The sequence below is a fragment of the Lactuca sativa genome, chromosome 2 (genome assembly GCF_002870075.4).
Source record: "Lactuca sativa cultivar Salinas chromosome 2, Lsat_Salinas_v11, whole genome shotgun sequence".
Lineage (NCBI taxonomy): Eukaryota > Viridiplantae > Streptophyta > Magnoliopsida > Asterales > Asteraceae > Lactuca > Lactuca sativa.
The window spans coordinates 234,110,609-234,131,635 of record NC_056624.2 but is presented as its reverse complement, the minus strand read 5'-3'; the positions used below and the strand labels follow the sequence as shown (position 1 = coordinate 234,131,635).

At 36.0% G+C, this 21,027-nt stretch overlaps 2 protein-coding genes across 4 annotated transcripts; one reads left to right on the top strand and one right to left on the bottom strand.

Moving 5' to 3' along the window:
• The first annotated feature begins 1,530 nt into the window (after window positions 1-1,530).
• On the top strand, window positions 1,531-5,428 carry LOC111888891 (rab GTPase-activating protein 22). 2 transcript variants are annotated; one of them, XM_023885022.3, is made up of 5 exons: window positions 1,531-1,855; window positions 3,503-3,635; window positions 3,709-3,758; window positions 3,843-3,896; window positions 3,981-5,428. In XM_023885022.3, the coding sequence occupies exons 1-5, from the start codon at window positions 1,707-1,709 to the stop codon at window positions 5,191-5,193; spliced, it is 1,599 nt and encodes a 532-aa protein (XP_023740790.2). In that variant the 5' UTR covers window positions 1,531-1,706; the 3' UTR covers window positions 5,194-5,428. The 2 variants fall into 2 exon arrangements, with proteins under 2 accessions (XP_023740790.2, XP_023740789.1); XM_023885021.3 differs by having other exon boundaries at window positions 1,711-2,152.
• An 878-nt stretch (window positions 5,429-6,306) lies between these two features.
• On the bottom strand, window positions 6,307-8,233 carry LOC111888889 (cytochrome b5). Of its 2 annotated transcripts, none has more exons than XM_023885019.3 (4): window positions 8,020-8,233; window positions 7,798-7,908; window positions 7,019-7,085; window positions 6,307-6,842 (listed from the first exon to the last, which is right to left on the bottom strand). In XM_023885019.3, the coding sequence occupies exons 2-4, from the start codon at window positions 7,882-7,884 to the stop codon at window positions 6,580-6,582; spliced, it is 417 nt and encodes a 138-aa protein (XP_023740787.1). In that variant the 5' UTR covers window positions 7,885-7,908; window positions 8,020-8,233; the 3' UTR covers window positions 6,307-6,579. The 2 variants fall into 2 exon arrangements, with proteins under 2 accessions (XP_023740787.1, XP_023740785.1); XM_023885017.3 differs by having other exon boundaries at window positions 7,798-7,905; window positions 8,020-8,232.
• Window positions 8,234-21,027: the final 12,794 nt, after the last annotated feature.

The following is a 21,027-nucleotide window of genomic DNA, read 5'->3' as shown; positions in this document are numbered from 1 at the left end:
TGCATTCAAATCCATAAGAAACTTAAAATGCTAGTAATCTAAGCCCTAAAACTGATGAATTTTATATGGATTTAACTATGTAGCTGAACTAAATGAGATCCATTAACTGAAGTTACTAAATTGCAGTAGATAGTTGAAAACTAATAAGATGCTTCAAGAATTTAAACACACACCATCGACATCGCGGGGAGGGCCAGAAGCGCCTGAGATCTTGCCTTGTGTTCCAGATGGGGGAAAGGTTTGGAGAGTTGAATCTGCAACAACCAACAACCAAATTACTTAATGCTTACAATATAATACAGCTACCAATGAATAAATTAGGGTTCAGATCTAGTATCGAAGTGATGAAAACGCAATTGAAGAAGAGGAGAAGAAGTTTTACAGGAACAGATCCAGAAACATTATGGTTGTCAATGGTTGTGTAATTTCCGGACATCATCTTGAATTCCCCTGTATCAAAAGTATGGTACCGATCCGGAGAGTATTTCTTCTTTGTTTCTGGATCTCTTGTCGGCGCTGAGCTCCCATACCCTAACCCTAACGCGTCTTCTCTCTAGCCGCCACCATCCATTCGGAGTTTACCCAGCCGCCATCTTCACCCCTCTTACCCACCATCCATCCGGTCCGATTTCTTTTGGATCGGTCTCGAAGGAAACCTTTATCGATGTTTCTCGAAGGAAACCTTTATTTGTATGGGGAATTTGTACCCTCGACAACTATAATCTATGAGAAATCAATCCCGACAGTTGTTAGTAAAACACCATCTTTTTCCTTTTTCGAAAAAGCTCATCTATCATACTTCGCATCTCATATGTATAGAGGTTGAATCTACATTCGCGTCGCTACCAGGGATGCATTGTGTCCAGGTGGGTTACGAAAACACTGACACACGTCTACACATGCCAATCATCCGACTACGCATATTAGAGACACGTTAGTGGATACCCATAAGATATGCTATGTTGTTGCCTTGTCACAAATCCATGAATTGTCACGTGTCGTGTTCGTGCTACATGTGTCCATCGCCTGGGTATGTCGATGAGCCACATCCACCATAGAACACGTCACACTCTTTCATTGATTTTTCATTTTCTTTACTTTGATCAAACGCATCACGTCCTACACAAATGCGTTGTGTTAGAAATTATTTTAACTCAAAGTAGATTGTGATTTTCCAAAGTAACAATCTACTTTAGTGTCTTACACCAAACTAGCTTTATACGTCGAATAGAATATAGTCATATACTCAAATTTCCAGGTTGTTACAATAGATTATATAAATATTTAATAACGAATGAAAGTAAAAGAAAAAAAAGGATTTGATTAGAGACCAAACCGAAATAAATCCAAACTACAAGGATGATAAATAAATAAATATTGAGACCAAATATGCAAATTATGTTAAACCACAGAGCGTATTCGTGTAATTTACTCTTTAATTAATGATGGATCAGTTGCATTAATATTCTAATGCTTTAATACTTGATACTACTACGCTCACATGCCCCAGTGCCAGTACCCACCCACCCACCCTCCCAGAGTCTAGAGAGAGAGAGAAAAAAAAAAAAAAAAAGCAGGAGATGAGACAAAGAAAAAACCAGACTCAAGAGCCCAAAGTTAAAGGTTTTTGAGAGCAGTTGATTTATGGTGGATACTCTTTTCTCTCTCCATGCTCTTCATCTTCTTATTCTATTCCTCCGCCGCTAATGCTGTATAAGCTAGGTGATTTCTTCATCTGCAGCAGCAGCAGCAGCGGCGGCGGCGGTGGCTGCCAACCTTCAAATGCCGGAGTAAATCTCGCCATCACCGTCTTCGCCGCCCTTGTAATCGCTGCTGCTATGTACTCCACCACTAGGTAACAAAAATGACCACAATTAATTGGTAATAACCACACCACTTGTTCAACTCAACTTCAAACCCTAGAAGTATTGGTCCCCTAGGACTATTTTCCCCTTTGTTCCTCTTTTCTTTTGTTGGTTTCCACGACAAGTTTCTCTAGTAGATTGATGAAAGCCCTAAGACGTAGTCAAACTTCGTCTTCCTCGTCGTCGTCTTCAAATTCATCAAATTCGTCGTCTTCGTGGATTCATTTGAGATCTGTTTTATTCGTTGTTGCTTCTTCCTCACCAGCTTCGTGTTCCACTTCCGATCGGTGAGTATATTCTTCTTTGATCCAAATCATGTTTTTCCGGTATCCGTCGCTATGTTCATTTTAAATCTTGATCTCAAGCTTTTCTCAAATCCTTGATTGTAGCAGTACCTTTCCCCCCCTTTTCTTAGGTCTTGTCCAACTTTAATGAATTATATGATTCTGATTCTGCTGGTTGTTTATTTAATAAATTCGCAGCTTTAGAAGGTGTTTGACGAGTTCAGGCCCCTGCTTTTTTGTTTTAAATATCATTAGGTGTATGGACGTTAATTTTAATGGTATTTAGTTATTCGTTTTTCTACTTTCTACTTGAGAAGGATAAGGATTTGGCATTTGGATCGTGCATTGATTATATACAAATTTTGTTGGTCTTTTTCTGTTTCAACTTTTTTTTTTTATTTTAAAAATCAGTAAAGTCGTGGAAGATGGTTGAACATAATGCCAAACATGGAGTTCTTTTGCCATCTGAATATGAATCTCCATTGCCCTATACTGAACGAATCACACTTTGTTATCCTTTGGGACATTAACATTAACTTCCTTTTATGTAGTGAAAATGGATGGCATTTTTGGACACTAGTTAAAAGAGTGACTAGAGATTCTAGTAAAGTTGTATATTTTTCCACAATAAACCTAGTGTTGTCCTTAATTTTACTTGTTTTAATGATAAAGAATAAAAAGCCCATGTTGGAAAAATGATAAGAAGGTAGTTTAGTAGAACTAAGGATAATATTAAAAGGATGAGCCAATAGAAGGCAAGGACAAAAAAGGTGAATTCAGTTGGCCGAAATCATAATCATAATCTGGTTCTGGTCATGGTTAATAGAATCAGTCAGTTTCCTTAAGTTTTATGGTTACCACTCTCCACTGTAACTAAAGTAGTTAATTCAAGATATATATATATATATATATATATATATATATATATATATATATATATATATATATGTGTGTGTGTGTGTGTGTGTGTCCTTAGTGCTTCTGTATACTTGGCATGCATCGTTTTTCCATTACATTTTCAAAATTGTTATTTGGATTTAGAAATCTCTTGGTGTGCATAAAAGTTTTCACCTAATTTGACTTTTATGTTTTGGACCATGATACTTATTTTGGAATGACAGCCTTAAGTATGAGTTGATGATTAGAACCTAGTTTTTTTTTATTGGTTTTTGTATTTCAGAATGCTGAACCAGCAAACCATTTGTTGTCATCTTATACTTGATGTTTTCTATCATGTGAATGTGATCATCTGCAATAGAAATTACTTTATGAGATGTAGAACACACTCTACAAAAGTTACATGAAACTGCATCACTGAGCTGAGCTGACATATTGATATTATTTTGATGACAGGGGGCGTCTGAAATCACCATGGTCACGTAGGAAAAGAAAACACGCACTCACTCCTCAACAGTGGAGAAATTTGTTTACACCAGATGGAAAACTTCGAGATGGTGTTAAATTTCTTAAAAAAGTTCGCAGTGGGGTATGCATGTTCCTATTCCTTACTCACAGTCACAGCATTTCATTTCAATTCAGTACTTATAATTGATTTGTAGGGAGTGGATGCAAGTATCAGATCAGAAGTTTGGCCTTTCCTACTTGGAGTGTAAGTATAATAAATTAATAATATCTCCTTTCCAAATTTTATTTCTCCTTTCATTTCAAAATTTCTGTTTTTTTTTAAAAATAGTTATGAGCTCAACACTTGCAAAGAAGAAAGAGATAAACTAAGAACTCAGGGGAGGTACGCACTGTCATTTTGAGTATAATATATATTTTTATTTTCATAAAACAATCTAAAGCGAAGCAAGGTTTTTATATGTTACAGAAAGAAGTACGAGAAATTACGTAGGCAATGCAGGAAGCTTGTAGGTGAAAGCAGCAGCAATAGGGACAGTCACAGTCAAGGCATGGAGTCTGCAGAATCAGAAGAAGTTGTGAGTGCCAGGGAGTCGCTTTCTAGTGAAGAAATAAATTCTTCCCCATCTCCCATGAATTCAGGAGTATTATTGGAGGAAGAAGAAGCCACTCCTGGATCAGTCTCAACAAGATTCATAGATCCAAACATATCCGACTCGGAATCCTCCGACTCAGATTCTTCTCAAGATCCCCCCGAACCCAGTCAAAGTCAAACCTTCCCCTTCCCATCGTCGGAAAACGAAGAGTCATCAGCAGTCCAGTCGAGCGAGGATTTCTCCACCTGGCAGCGTATCATTCGCCTGGATGCGATCCGTGCCAACGGAGACTGGATCCCATACTCGCAACCTCAAGCGGAGGTTTCGGAGGAACGAGCTGTGCGGTCAGCGGAAGCAGTGGGATTAAAAGACTACGAGCATCTAGAAGCGTGTAGAATCTTCCACGCGTCCCGGCTGGTGGCGGTTCTAGAAGCGTACGCGCTGTACGATCCGGAAATCGGATACTGCCAGGGGATGAGCGATCTGCTGTCTCCAATAATCGCGGTCATGAGTGAAGACCACGAAGCGTTCTGGTGTTTCGTTGGGTTCATGAGAAAGGCACGCCATAATTTCAGGCTCGATGAGACGGGGATTAGACGGCAGTTGAACCGCGTTTCCAAGATTATAAAATCCAAAGACTCGCATCTCTACAAGCACTTGGAGAAGCTTCAGGCGGAGGACTGTTTCTTTGTGTATAGGATGGTGGTGGTGCTGTTTAGGAGGGAGTTGACTTTTCAACAGACCATATGTTTGTGGGAGGTGATGTGGGCTGATCAGGCCGCCATCAGAGCTGGGATTGGGAAGTCCTCCGCGTGGAACAGGATAAGACAGCGGGCACCCCCTCCTACCGAGGATCTGTTGCTGTATGCCATTGCTGCTTCCGTGCTGCAGAGGAGGAAACAGATAATAGAGAAGTACAGCAGCATGGATGAGATAATAAGGGAATGTAATAACATGGCCGGTCAACTCGATGTTTGGAAGCTTTTGGATGATGCCCATGACTTGGTGGTTTCTGTTCATGACAAGATCGAAACCCCCACCACCACCATGTCTTCTTCTTCTTCTTCCTCGCTCCATCATAAATAATCCTCTCGTGTGCTCCCCAATATTCATCATCATAACATCATTTCTTTTGGTTTTCTTTTTTCTTTCATCAGAAACCTTTATTTAGTACTACTACTACTAATACTCTATTACCAGTTCTTTACTGGGGGGAAGGGGGGAAATTATTGTAGTTTCTTACAAACACAATTATATATATCATCCAAGTAGCTACTACCATAACAAGATTTGAGAATGAATCAATATTTCTACTCCTGCATTTATTTTAGCAGTTGGTTGGTTGACTTGTCTCTTTGCCTCTCATCCCATCTCATCTCATGTGACATTGGCTTTTGAGTTGAGAGGAGAGAATGCAAACACAAGATGTCAATGTAGCATGTTTCCAGACTGATTTTTGTGTCAACAACTACTTTCTCTTATTTTCATTCGTTTGTTTGTTTCTTGAATGATAACCCTAAACCGTGCAAAGCATGAATTGGAACTTTATAACATCCTTGTCTTAGGTTTTACCTTGTGTTGCTTTTTGTGAATGTGTAGTGTGGATTCGGACCACAGCACTAAAGGAACGTTCAAATTCAAATTTGATTCACCAATAAATTATGTTATTAGAAACTCTTAGGTAGTTGGGATTTACATGATATTATGAAATGAGATGGTTAAGCTATGCTGAAATATGAGTCTGGATATATTTGTATACCTAATCCTACTGTCTAGTTGGGTGTGGTCTGGGGACAGTAAAAGTACTAACCGAAATCCTAAACGTTTTGAGGTGCTAAAGCCTGCTCTACACAACAGGGGGTGCTAACTAACTGCTAACTGCTAAAACGCCATTTATCACGCCAAAACATTAAAGAAACTACAACCAATCGCCTTATCACTCTTATTCACTTATTTGTGATGTAACTCAATAGGATAAAACTGCTACTAAATATACAAATATATACCTATGTTTCCTACTCTCAACTCTCAAGTCTTATCTCTCAAACAACAAACATTGGAACATAAGGAAAATGTGTTACATGTTCGGTTCAATATCATCATTGTTGATTATCAAACAACGCCATTTAGCATCATTGTTGATTTTCTTTATCTTTTATGACAGACACCTTCATGTCTAGAGTGGAGTATACCATGAAATGAAATCCTCTAATAAAATCTATTATATTATATTTTATGACACATAAACATGGGTGAGGATCCGTACTTATTCGACTTGTTGATGACATAATGATAACAATGTTAGACAAGAAAGAAAACATCTAGACATATATATATATATATATATATATATATATATATATATATATATATATATATATATATATATATATATATATATATATATATATATATATATATATATATGTTAAAAAGAAGAAAAATGTGATGTAATTATTTCTGTGGTGTGGTTCAAGCGGAGGAGGAGGAGTTGTCTTTGGTGTAGGATCTGACAGCAAAAGCCAAGGCCAAGATGAGTAGAGGCACCAGGAAATGTAATATCTTGATGATGACTGCTGAAGTGTCGTCAGGATTGTAGTTCCTTTCCTTGCCAACAAAAACACGTTTCAGAGGAACAGTTGACCTGTCTATCTCACCAATGTAATATTTGTCCATCATCCCTCGTGCATCATCACTGTGCCCAACATCCTCAAAATCACTCGTTGCATCCTTCCCTGCAAATTCCAATCATCCCCATCATCCTTATTCCTTATATATATATATATATATATATATATATATATATATATATATATATATATATATATATATATATATATATATATATATATATATATATATATATATATATATATATACACACACACACTTGAATTGAAACATTAAATACCCGTTGCTGCTAGGAGAACTTCATCACCTCCAGGGTGGTCTTCCATAAATGGTGTTACATCATAAACCTAGGCTCACCGTCACATAACATAAACAAGTGAATTCACATTTCACAAACTTACAAAAAACACTATAAAGACCATTCTTTAGATTTACAACAACATTAATAAATGATAATACTGGCGTGCTGCATAATGAAAGCCACATAGACTCTGGTCTGGTCTGGTCTTTGTTAAAGCAGGCGAGGCTATTATTGGTGAAGGTTGGACATTTGGGCACTGGACACTCCTTTTCAGTGCCAGAGGGAGGGTCCAGACAGACATGATAAGAGACACTCATTTGACATGAACTATGATAAATTAATTGATGTAAAGTACTATGGATATTCCAATCCATGAATAATTTTGAAAATATTTAACTATAGTTCCAAAATTCTTCCATCAAGCGTCAAGTGATTAATTGATTAACCATGCATCAATCCAATGGGCAATAGCAAAAAGTTTCAATTCATCGTATGCAATGCCAAATCCCATTTCTTAATTGATCGTAACTGAAAAAAAAAACATCAATAGTTCATTAAAATAAACTTAGACGGTTGAAGAGAAATTTATCTCAGCCAAAATTCAACTAACCCCAAACTAATGTCACCAATTAACCACAAAACCATGAAGAAATACAGGATTGGAACCACAGAAACTCCAGAAGGAAATCGATTACAATTACCAACTTTAGGTAAAAAAAAAAGTCAAACTTAATAAGTTCATGTCATAGAGATTCGACCTTTCCCTCGATAATAAGCCAGCAGTCTTTGGTTTTGTTGTGCGTGGAAACTTCATTGAAAACGAAAGTTTTCTTACCGGAAGCCATTGATGTATGTATCTGCTGTGCCTGCTTATGAAACAAATCAAACTAGTAAAAACTAAAACCAGATTTCATCTTTACTCGAATGAAAAAAAAAAAAAAATCCTATATTCAGGAGGAATCGTTAATATTAATACTTACGAGGCGGAGCTTTTAAGGACTATTTTACAGACACACTGTAACTGTGAGCTTTTAAGGTGAGAAATTTTTGGAGGTTTGGTATTTATATTGATCCAGACATCGGAGCAGGATTTCGTTGACCCAATGTTTGTTATTAATTACAAGATTGAGGGTCTTTTGCTTGGTATTTGGCAGACCTACCTGCGTTGCGGTTGCCAAACCACGAGCCCGATTCGGCGGCTACGGCATTGACCAACCCCATATAAAATACATACAAGGCAACGCCGGTCCACAGTTAATTTAAGATATTTTATAAATTAGTTTTTAATACTTAAGTATCCGTCACATTGGAATTCACATTTAGAAATTGCGGTCGAGTTTTAGATCCATATCGAACATGTTTGACAACATTGATTACGAGGCTTTGATAGACGATAGAGGCGACTCAAATTGTTATATTTAGTAGATAGTAGAATTAATTTTCTTTCAATTATCGAGTTATTATAAAAAATTTGATAACATTTATGTATTTTAAGGGTCTATCTTGTCTTTCGCCCTGGACCCAAAATATGTTTGGAACGACTCTATGTATACCCAAGATCTGGTTAGAAAACCATATATTGGTGATGAGATCGGGTTGGTATTGATTTTAAATCTTCGTAATTTTTTGTTAATTATATAGAAAAGGAAGTAATTTGTACATAATTTTTTTCCATACACAACAATTTATACTCCATATAATTGTAAAATACAATATTTTAAAACATAAATTGTTGTGTATGAAGAAAAGTTGTCTACGGATAAACTCTCATATAAAAATAAAAAAGACGATAGAAGAACAAGATGACAAAAAAAGAAGAAAAGAAAACAATTAAAGTTTAATTTTAATATAATGGATTTTTTTTTTTCATATCGTGGTTGGTAAATAATTGAAATGAAGTTGTGACATTATTTGTTTTGATATATTGGTATTTTGGTTTTGATATATGAACTTTTAGTATAGTTTTTTGGACTTCATTTAATTTTATTATTATTTTTTAAATCATTATTATTTCTTTTGATGAATTGTGTTAGAAGTAAATTGGAACTCATTCGAAAAGGGTTGGAAAATGACTTAATTGGATGGAGAGAGCATTAATGTGTTGGAAATAGGGGTGCAAACGAGCCAAGCCGAGCCCGAGCCTGACCAGGCTCGGCTCAGGCTCGTTTAAGTTATATAAGGCTCGAGCTCGAGCTTGGCTCGATTCGATCTTTCTTTTACTGAGCTTGGCTCGAGCTCGTAAAGAGTTATACAAGCTCGGCTCAAGCTCGGGCTCGACTCGTTTTTATCTGGCGTGCCTAAATAAGCTTAAGCTCGACTCAAGCCCATTTACTAATACCCTAAATTCATAATTCCCATAATATGTTTTTATTTTAATATATATAAATAATAATAAATAATATTATATAAAGGCTCGTTTAGGCTCGCGAGCCTAATCGAGCATTGTGACATAGGCTTGAGCTCGAGCTCGTTTAATAAACAAGCTTAATATTAAGCTCGAGCTCGGCTCGAGCTCATTTAAAATCGGTTTCGAGTCGAACTTTTAATGATCCGATCTCAAGTAGCTCGCGAGTAGTTTGACTCGTTTGCACCCCTAGTTGGAAATGACTTAATTGGATGGAAAACGACTTGATGTGCTAGAATATAACTTAATGGCCAAAAAACCGGTTTTGGAGAAAAAGAAAACAACACAAACACCAAAACCGGTTCAGTCAAGTCAACAATAGTCCAATTTTCGATTCTTCATTTTCACTTTAGTTGGTTACCGTTTCTTTCGGTCTCGATCTGCTTTGACCAGTTTTAAAACTACGTTCGTGCCTATATCAATATTTTTCTAATAACTTTTGTAATATCTTTGCAAGTTTAATAACAAATAAAATAATGATATATAATGATATACATATACATATATATATATATATATACATATACATATATATATATATATATATATATATATATATATATATATATATATATATATATATATATATATATAAATGTGAGATCGGTTGAGAATTCATAGTTTTCCGAGAACCCGAAAACTAAAAGTGGAGCGTTAGATCAAAACTAATTCATTAAGGGCATAATCGTAATCTTACCAATCTCATTTAATGTTTCATTTTTTGTGTTATTGGAAATATTAATAGAAATGTCTAAAAGTTCACATAATAAATCAAATTTTCGGATTTTTTTAAAAAATAGTATTTTTCATATTTTTTTTAAAAAAATTGCAGATTTTTAAATTTTTTTTATAGAAAATGTGAATTTTTGAAAAAAAAAATCGAAAAAAATATATTTTTTACAAAAGTTGCATTTTTTTAAAGCATTTAAAAATCATTAAAATTAAAAAAATGGAAAATTTAAAAAATATTATAATTTTTTAACCAAAAAAATCAACATTTTAGGTTCATATATGCATATTTTTACAAATGCATATATGTATATTTCAGGAAGAGGGGTAAGTTGAGCCCCAGGTATATCGGTCCTTTCATGGTTTTTGTCAGGGTGCTCCGGGTTGCATATCGCTTGGATCTTCCAGATGATCTCAACCAGATCCATAGCACGTTTCATGTCTCTCAGGTGCGAAAGTGCTTGGTGGATGATTTCACAGTGGTGTCGTAGGAGGATTTTCAGGTGGATGACGGCCTGAATTATATTGAGAGATCGGTGACAATTATTGATTGGAAGACGAAAACCTTGAGGAACAAGGTTTTGGAGTTAGTAAAAGTTTAATGGCAGCATCGCAAGGGTTCTGAGTGGACGTCTGAGCCGGAAGTCGAAAACGAGGGAGCACTATCCGTAGTTATTTGGAGCAGCGGACTTCGAGGACAATGCCAGATTCAAGTGGGGAGAATTGTAATGTTCGTATTCTGGTATGTATCTTTTTAAATCCTAAAGTGCAAATTCTTTACATATTGGTCCTTGGTTAGTATGTTTGGCGTACTCTTTGGGTACGCTTAGCGTACTAGCTTAAGTTGGTTGCAGACATCACCCACGTATGCTGGGGGTACGTGGGAGTACGATGGGCGTACACGCAGAGTCAGCAAACCCTAATTTTAAGGGTTTGTACCTTATTTAAACCCCGTTATAGCCTCTTTTGGGCATGTTTAACCAGCCTCCATCTTCCCTTGTCTAGGAATCGAAACCCTAGTGTGTTTTTGAGAGTTTTGAGCCATAAAGAGTGTTTGTTGGTGCTTTGTGGAGGAGGAGAAGAAGTGAACCACTTGGAGTTGTGCTTGGAGCTTAAGGATACTAGATTAGCTCATCATTTGCTAGCTTTTGAGGTAAAAAGCTCACAACTTGCTAATCTTTGATGCTAGATCTAGTTATGTTGTTATTTATTGTTTTTGATTCCTTGGAGTGAATAGTGAGCTTATTGATTCACTCCATAACTGATTGATGGCAGATCTAAGTTTCTTTTAGTCTCTTTGGCCATAAAAATGCAAGCTTTGTGGTGTTTATGGACTCATGCATGTGTTAAGACCCTTTGTTCAACTCTTTTGCGCTCTAGAGCCCCATTAAACCATGCATGCACGTAAAGTTGCCAACTTTACGTGATAAGTCACCTTAAGGAAGTCAGATTTGAGAGTATGGAGTAAGAGCTAAATGGATTAAGTGGTTAATGATGTGGGATGGCCAACTGGGGAGTACGTTGGGTGTACACGCTGGTGCGTTGCGCGTACGAACTGAGTATGCCCCGCGTACTCAGCAGTGGGCTTCAAAATTTTGGGCTTTTTGGTATTGGGTCCATGTTGGACCTTAGGATTCTAGGGCTTTGTTGGGCCATCAAGATTCTATTTTTGGGTTAATTCTATTTTATTGGACTCTTTTGGTTGAAGACCCACGAATGGATTTGGGCCTAATTTGGAATTTTGGGCCATATTTGGGCCTTGGGTGATCATTTTGGAATTTAGGCCTTTTGGATTGTTTGTTTGGGCCTTGGCCTTGGGCCAAGTTAGGTGAAGGGTAAAAAGGTCTTTTACCCTAGTTTGGACTCATAGTGTGAGTCGAGATCCAATTATTAATTGGATGTTATTTTATGTTGATAGCACGAGGATTTTAGCGAACCAACAACCATAGATTTATCTGTGAGATTCAACAGTCTGAGGTGAGTTTCCTCACTATGTTTAGCGGGTCAAAGGAACCAATGTCGGCCCATGGTTTATTACGTTAGGTGCTAGATGTCTGCATAACTCTTGCATGTGGTATGCGTTGGTATGTATACCGAGCGGGGTTAAATGTCGGGAGAGGCCCGATGACTCTATTGTATGCTATTATCTTTGTGATTATCACATGTGCTAGTATGATTATATGTTTATATGCTTATAAGTGTATCGGGTGGGGCCCGATGTCAGGTGTGACATCCCCAATTTCACGACCATAAAAAACCGATTTGTTTATGCTATATTTGAAAACCAGAGTATATTTTTCAAGAAATATGTTGAGGAATTTTTTCCAAAAAATATGATAAGTAAATTATCAAATCATTTCCGAAGAAATGTGTTTTCATTATATTAAAAACGCTGGGATGTCATTGTCATTACAGTACATAAGCATAAACAGAATTAGTACAGGGCTTACAACATCTATTATTCTAATGGCCTATAATCCATTGATCTCTCATCAAATCATCACTCATGTTCTGTATTGCCACTACTTGTAATACAAGAAACCGAGTGGGTTAGACTTGGGAGTCTGGTGAGCACATAAGGTTTTTAACCCACAATAATTAAGTTTATTAATTTCATAAAATCATTCAACCCGATTTCCTGTTCCTGTTATCCTCACTTTCTGTCCCTAAAGCATCTAATCAAGGGACCTAGCCTAAGGATCATTATCAAGATGCCAATACTGCTTAGAAGATTCCTCAGCAATATATGTCAGTAAGGCAACCATGAGGGAGATGGAGTACACCGGTGAACACATCGTTTATAAACGACTACAAGTTGCGAGCCTTCCAACGTTCCGCTAGACTGTTTAGAATAGTTTGTGGTCGTCATTTATACTTTGCTAGATGACTAAATCGGCTTAAACATCGAGGCCTTTCATCATTTATTTCATCATCTATATCATCTACCCATCATAATTATATGTATAAAATACATATACATTTTAAACCGAATGAAACATGTATATTTTGTTCATCCAACATAGATATCAAGATCACAGATAATATGCACACATAGCACGTAATTTATATTAAATACTTCATATCTATGTGTAACATGAAAGTAACTATGCACTCACTTGTTAAAGTGATGACTCCAAACTTGGGCAGCGCTTTGCTTCTAACAAATTTATTTTCCTTCGACGAAACCTAGTATCATTGTCACTAGATTTTAGTCTAATATTTATTGCGTCTAATTATTAACTCAAGGTCTATGAGCTATATTGTTTTATAAGTGTTAAACAATACTTTTCAACTACTGTGTACAAATAGGGGCCATACATGAAACACAGGAGGACAGGACCATTTTGGCATTTAAGCTGTTCTAAAATCCAACAACCCCAACCCTATGCGGCCTTTCAAACCAGATTACTCGTACCGTGATGTAACATCCCCATTTTCACGGCTAGAAAAGACCGATTTTGTTTATGCTTTATAAAAATCAGAGTACTTCTTTTCATAAAAATGTTGCGGAATTTGTTCCCAGAAAAACACGATAAATACATTATCAAAACATTTTCGAAGAAACGTATTTTATTCATTTTAAAACGTTTGGGATGTCACCGTCAATACAAAAACATAAGCATAAACAGAACTTACATTCATTATCACTAGTGATCTACATCTCTTTTAAATCTCTCAGTGTAATGTGACATCATAACAGCACATGTGACATAAATAAACTGAGTGGGTCAGGTTGGGAAACCTGGTGAGTACATAGGGTTTTCAACTCACAATAATATAATTATTATGTTTAATCGTCAAACAGTTAACCAAGTTACCCATCCCCATTATCTTCTCTACTCTTAAGGGTCTACCCTAAGAATCAGCTAATCCTCGTTCATTCATTCCTAAGGATCATCCTAAGGAATCGGCACGAAATCCATCGTTGCCAAGGTTTACTCAACGGGCACTAAATCCATAGCTGCCAGGGTTTGCTCAACGAGCACTAAATCCATAGCTGCCAGGGCTATTTCGTTTATCGATAGTATCCACTCGCAATACATGTCAATGGGTTTTTAGAGTACACCGATGAACACATCATTCACAACACCTACAAGTTGCGAGCCTGCTAGTGTTCCACTGGACTGTCTAGAATAGTCCGTGGTTATCATCCATACTCTGCTGAATGACGGGGCCATCGTTTAGGAAAAGGCTTCTCACATCATTCACCTCTCACCCTCACCTCGTGGTCTATAACACCTCTCAACTCATCGTCCAACTCATATTCCATCTATTATATCTACCCATGTTTTATCCCAACATTTTCGTAGATATAAAATACATATACAATTTAAATCGTTTAAAACGTGTATAAAATCATTCATCTAACATAGACAACAAGTATTCAGATAATATGCACACATAGCACGTAATTTATATAAAATACTTCATATCTATGTGTAAGATGAAAGTAATTATGCACTCACTTGATACGGTAGTGACTCGGTCCTCGGACAGTACTTCGTAACTCTTAAAACAATTTTCCTCGACAAAACCTAGTATCAACACCACTAGGGTTTAGTCTAACGTTAACCGCGACTAATTAATAGTCTAGCTATTATTATTATTATTATTATTATTATTATTATTATATAAGCGTTAAACAACACTATATAACTCATAATAATAGCCCAAAGAATTTTTTTTAAGGTCCTAATAATGTTACTATAATTAATTAGAAGTTATATTAAAAATAGCATAGACGTAGCTCACTTACAGCGGGTTTTTCGCAAAACCGGGCTTCGTTGGACCAGCGTTCCCGAGCCGAAAGGCTCTTTTCTCGGAGCCGTCGGGCGCTCCGGGGCTTCCGCCTCGTGCTAGGGAGTTACCCTAGGATTTGGGGGGGGGGGGGGGGGGGGGGGGTATGGAGGCTTAGAGAGAGAGTTTAGAGAGAGAAAAAAGTGGGGAAAGGTGTGGAAATAGGAGGAACCCGACACCTCTATTTATAGGCTGAATTCTTGATGGACTCGCCGAGTAGGGGCATGTGGCAGCCTTCTGGTGGTGCCACGTGTCCAATTCTGATGGTGCCACGTCACCCCTATCACGTATCAACCTTCAAACTTAGAAAAATCATAACTCTCGCATACGAGCTCTGTTTTCGACGTTATTTTTTTCAACGCGTAGGTAAAATCAAGATCTATAACTTTCATTTAGACTCCATCGGCTAATTCTCGACCGATCTCAAATTTAACAGTAGGAGGAGTTTAGACTGCTAAATGACCGGGAAGAATTCGTAACTCCTTCATACGGACTCCATTTTCGTATGTATTTTTACCGTTGAGTTCCTATTAATGAGATCTTCAACTCTCATTTAGTTCGCGTAAGCCAAAAACCGCTCTAACTAAAATCGAGTTTCGGGTCGTGCACTATTAAGCCAAATCTTAGAAAATTCATAACTTCCTCATACGAAGTCAGATTTGAGCATTCTTTTTTTTTTGTATGTTCTCAATTTAACATATACTACAAATTTTGTTTATATTGCTAAGGCTAAAAGTCGCTCCATCGTAAATTTACTATTTACGCTTCCCGGTGTCGTGCCGGTTTTGCCGTAAAACTTCGACGAGCCATAACTTCTTCGTTATAACTCGGATTTCGGCGTTCTTTATATGTACGGAACCCTTGAAACATATTCTACAACTTGGTTAATATTATTTATTCTAAATAATCTTTTGTCGAAAAGTCGTTTTCGACCCCTATTATCTCTAAATTGACTAGCCCGGAACTACAGGCGTTACACGTGAGCAGTTAAAAGATATTATAATAACACTTTGTATAATTTATAATACTTAGCGCATATATTGTTTATAGGTTCATAATAACGATAATGAACTTAAACATAAGATATACTTAAAGTATGGTAAGCACAACTCACTTACAAGGGGGTTTAGCTAGGAGTCGGGCTCTACGGGGGCAGAACTTTTAAGCCGAAAGCTATTCTTCTCGAAGTCTTCTAGCACTCTGGGACTCGCCTCTAGCACTTGGGAAGTACTAGGGAATAAGAGGGGCTAAGAGAAGTATTTGAGAGAGAAAAAATGGGAAAAGTGTGAGAAAAATGGAAGAATTGTGCATCTATTTATAGGTTGGAGCCTCATACTACTTTGTGATGGGTTTTGGACCTAAGAACATCCTATGTGCTCATACAAACCCTAATGCTTGGATCTAGGTTTCTCTATTGTACATGCAAGTTATCCAAGACTATAAACCCTAATTCTAGCATTCAAGTAATCATATTAACATGAGAATAGGTTTAAGATGTTACCTTGATTGTTATGTAGCAATAACAATCCCAAATCTCCTTGTATTGACTTTAGAAAGCTTAGAGTCACAAATGCACTCCTCTAATGGTTCACAAACACCATAAGCAAGAGGATGAAGAGGAGAGAGGATGGAGGCTGCCCAAAACGTGTTCTAACCCTAGAAGAAGTCTTGTACACGTTTTTAAGGCATAAGGGGTCTTTATATAGTGAGGCTATTAGGGTTATCTAACAAGGAAACCCTAATTTGGATGCTTAAGCCCTAAGCAACCCATGGATCCCTTTCCTTAAGGCCTTGGACAATTTCCATATGGGTTTCCCCATAGAATTCGTCCACTCCTTAATATAAGGCAATCCATGGCCCAAATTGCAATTATCCTATAATTACAATTCCAGTCCCTTAAGTTTAATTAATCTCTTTTAGTCACAAAACTAATTACTAATTAATTCTTGACTAATATTAATATGATTTCTCCTTTAAAATATTATTCCCATAATATATTAATAAATCATATTTAATCCTTTCTCTCCATAATTTATCCTATCAAGTTGCTTTGGTGAAGGCAACCCAAAAGGACCATGCACCATCGGGTCAAGTACATACCATAATAGTTATGGACTTAGACACTAATCCAACAGTCTCCCACTTGGATAAGTCTAATAACTATTATGCATATGACTTCATATCCTGATCTGCAATCGTAGCTTTCCAAAGCCGCTGTCAACTCTGATCCTATCAGATACGCGTGTCCTTAGATAAGGGATCATATATTCCTCCATTCTAGATATCGTAAGACATGATTACTAATCATTCTCTTTGTACTATTTATCGATTTCTGATTTATGACGACTGACTAATTGAACAAATCAAATTAGACCTAGCCCGGCCGAGCATTTACATTTGTCATCACTAAATCATCGAGGGGCCCAAAGATATCGCTTTTATCCTACCTTGGATAAAAGGAACGGATAAACTTTGATACAATGCTTGCTTGAACTTACTCACTGAATCACACACAACAATATGTTTTATAACACCAAGTTACTAGTGCGTTTACATATTATCAATGTGCAACCGATTTGCAAGATACAACTCACAAATCTCGGTTTCAAGAATATAAGATGTTATCGTCTCACCAATCACTCGTGATACAATTCATGGAGTGATCCAAGTGAGCGTGGGTTTAATCCAATGCTCAAATCATATTCATAAGCAATCATGAACATTGCAGCAAACATTTGCTTATGTCTAATACTCTTTTAGACAATCCACACACCAATTCACGACAGTCTTCATTCATATCTACTTCTAACATATGAACGACTGTGGCCCGTTCGAATAATTCGATTATTCTTAATAAATTCAATTATTCTGGAAGTCAAAACATGCAAATGTGAAACACAAGAATAATACCAATCCCATATGGCCTCAAACCTTTGAGTATAAATAAAACTCCTTTTATTTATCACTATATCGATTACTCATTATTTGTCGTTTCGGGTAATCAACTTCTTACTTGAATTATTACACTTGTCCCATGCTCTTAGCATGCACACAATGTTTACCTATGGTTCTTACTTTTGTGAAATATATCAAATTGAACACATTTCCAATCATTCTCATTTCACAACTCCAAATGCTTTTTCATAAGTGTGAGAATATCAAATGCTTGTTACTTCAAAAATATGCTAGATTCTAACATTCTATGCAATGATCCTTTCGTAATGTCACTGCACCAAAGTCACAAAGACTATTGCCAATGATATTACAAATTCCTCTATCGGACATTGTTACAAGACAATTCCTTAGATATGATGTCTCTCACTCAAAGTACATTTCTTTGAACATCCTTTTGCATAAAAGTTTCTAATCTAGACATAGATTTTCAATATTCAATTCCCAATATGGACACGCTTCCATATTTTCCATATGACATCTCATTCTTAATAGAATCTTATCTATTCGTAATGATGTCGATATGGTCCATCCAATATGGAAACATTTCCATAATTTCCATATGACAACTCATTCTTAATAGAATCTTTTCTATTCATAATAATGTCGATATGGTCCATCTAATACCATGCTTCCAACTACTCACAAGCAACCAATCCTCTTCGAACTTTGGATTGTCCTTTGATAGTTGTTTAATTATTTTAGTCAAAACCGATTCTAGTTCCTTTTCCCTATAAATGCGCTAGACATTTGGAAAATTTTAGAATGGTCAAATATTAAAGCATTTGCAATAGATCCTATACTCGAAGTGTATGGGACACGATGCATAATGTTTTATTTGCTATGTTCTCAAAATTCGAATTGTGAAGAGGAATGTCGTAGTCATAATCGAAATTTTAAGAACACACTATGTACTTTTGACTAAATTTATTAACATTTCTCAACCTAATCCTTTAGATTTGAAATGAAGCATAATATTCTCTCCCTTAATTATAGTAAAACAACTTTACAACCCTTACGACTTTACAAGGTATAACTCTTGTTTTCTATAATTAATATTGCCAACTTGCAATATGTGCTTTAATAATCATACAGTCATAACATTTATGCTCCCACTATCATGATGATTATTATAAAACATAACATTTATGCTCCCACTAGCTTCAACATGTATTCATAAACATCTTAACTTTCAGAAAAACAATACTTATTGAATTTCTTAAGTCCATGTTTCTAATACTTAATGTTTTGATAATCTTTTATCAAGGCTTTTTGAACTTATACACCTTTGCCTTAGATAGTTCATATGTGTGTGTAAACAATTGCCAAACCTCACAATTCAAATTATGGAAAGGGATACCATAACCATAATCGAATTCGAGAATGCAATTTTACAATCACTATCTTCTTAAAATCTTTCTTAGTGAAAGCATTTCCTCACAATCATTTTCATGAAGGAGGAAATCTTATGACACTTAGATTTAAACGGTGTATTTGTTCCTATCCATGTGAATTTGTCAAAACCAAAGTTCACGACAAATTCAAATTCATATGGACCGAATTTTTTTAATCTTGATTTCTTGCATTATGGTAGCACAGCTGCCCACCATGTCTTCCAAGTAGTTAAGTAGCTCACGTTTTCTTATCAATGTACTTTCCATTGATCAAGGTCCTTGCCTTTTATGCATTCAAATGAGAACTCATAGGACTCATATGCATAATTAACTCGATTGGATTGGCACAGAAACAAAATAATGTCAACACGATAGGTTGTAAACCTCAACTCGTGTGCTATTGATGATTAATAAGGTCTATTTGATTTGTTCTTGAAACCTTTCAAGACCATTAAGACTCCCACTAACTCCTTGACATATAAGATTCTCTTGTCAAAACATTTCTTGACAAACAAATATTCAAGAGTTAGTGTAGCTTTTATCAAAACTCTTCATAAATTGGTCCTAGTTGGTCTTTGTCTTATCCAAGACATCACAACTTTCCACATTTGATGAATGTTACAAACCTTTTTAATACTTTTCACTCAATGTCACAATCTTAACTTTAAGACTTGTTATTTGAACGAAGTATGATTGACTTCTTGATTTAACCATTTCTTCAATCATCGATTCCTCTTCTTAAACATACAATTGTACTAAGACTCATTTAGAGGATCAACTGAGATATGGTTCTTAATCATTAAGACCTATCATAAAGCATAAAAGCTACTCTCCCTTCTTCTTAGAATGGAGAAACTCTTATCTTTCTACCTACTTGATTCTTCTTATTCGTTTTGCTATTGATTTAAACCTTTTTAATCAATTCCGAATTACACTTAATCTTGTAAGTATAATTATATTTACTAAACCTTTAGTAAATCATGACAAATATCTTTGTTACTCTTATGGTGGACTTGTTCAACACGCAACCTTGTGTGCTCGATCTCCTAGTCCTTCACTTGACACTTTGTCAATGAATTAGTCTAATTTCCAAATACGAAATTTCTCATTCATCGTGCAACCAAGTTGCATGATTTCAAGTTTCTGTCCAATTGAAACTTGGGCGATAAGAAACTCTCCCTATTTGGTAAACTCTCGACTTTCCATAAATAACATAATAAGAACCAAATCCATTATTGCTAATAATAGAAACATTTTAACATCAATTTTTCATACACGCTATTGCAAGGATAAGTAAATAAAATTTAAAATCAAAATTTATTTTATTGCGGAAAAATTTGTTCTTACAATGCAATTTATTGAAAAACTATGCTAATATATCTTTCTTAGCAATCTAATTCTAACTCTAAGTAGTAGCTCAAGAATCTAATCTTCTAGAAATGCGATCAAAATCCATTCCTTCACGGTTAGATTCTGCTCACTTCTTCCCTTAAGCTTCCTTTCTTTTCTTCGATTCTTCAAAACATCAATTGTGATTTTATCACATTTTGTATTAAGAATCTAGAGTAGAAGCTTAAAAGAGTTAGTTAATGTATTTTACCTATATTAGAGCCATACGTTTCGACTCTCCCATCTCTTAGATCTCTTAGGTAAATGGGGCAGCTTCATCTCCAATGCCCTTTTCTCTTGACAATAAAAGCAAATTGACACTT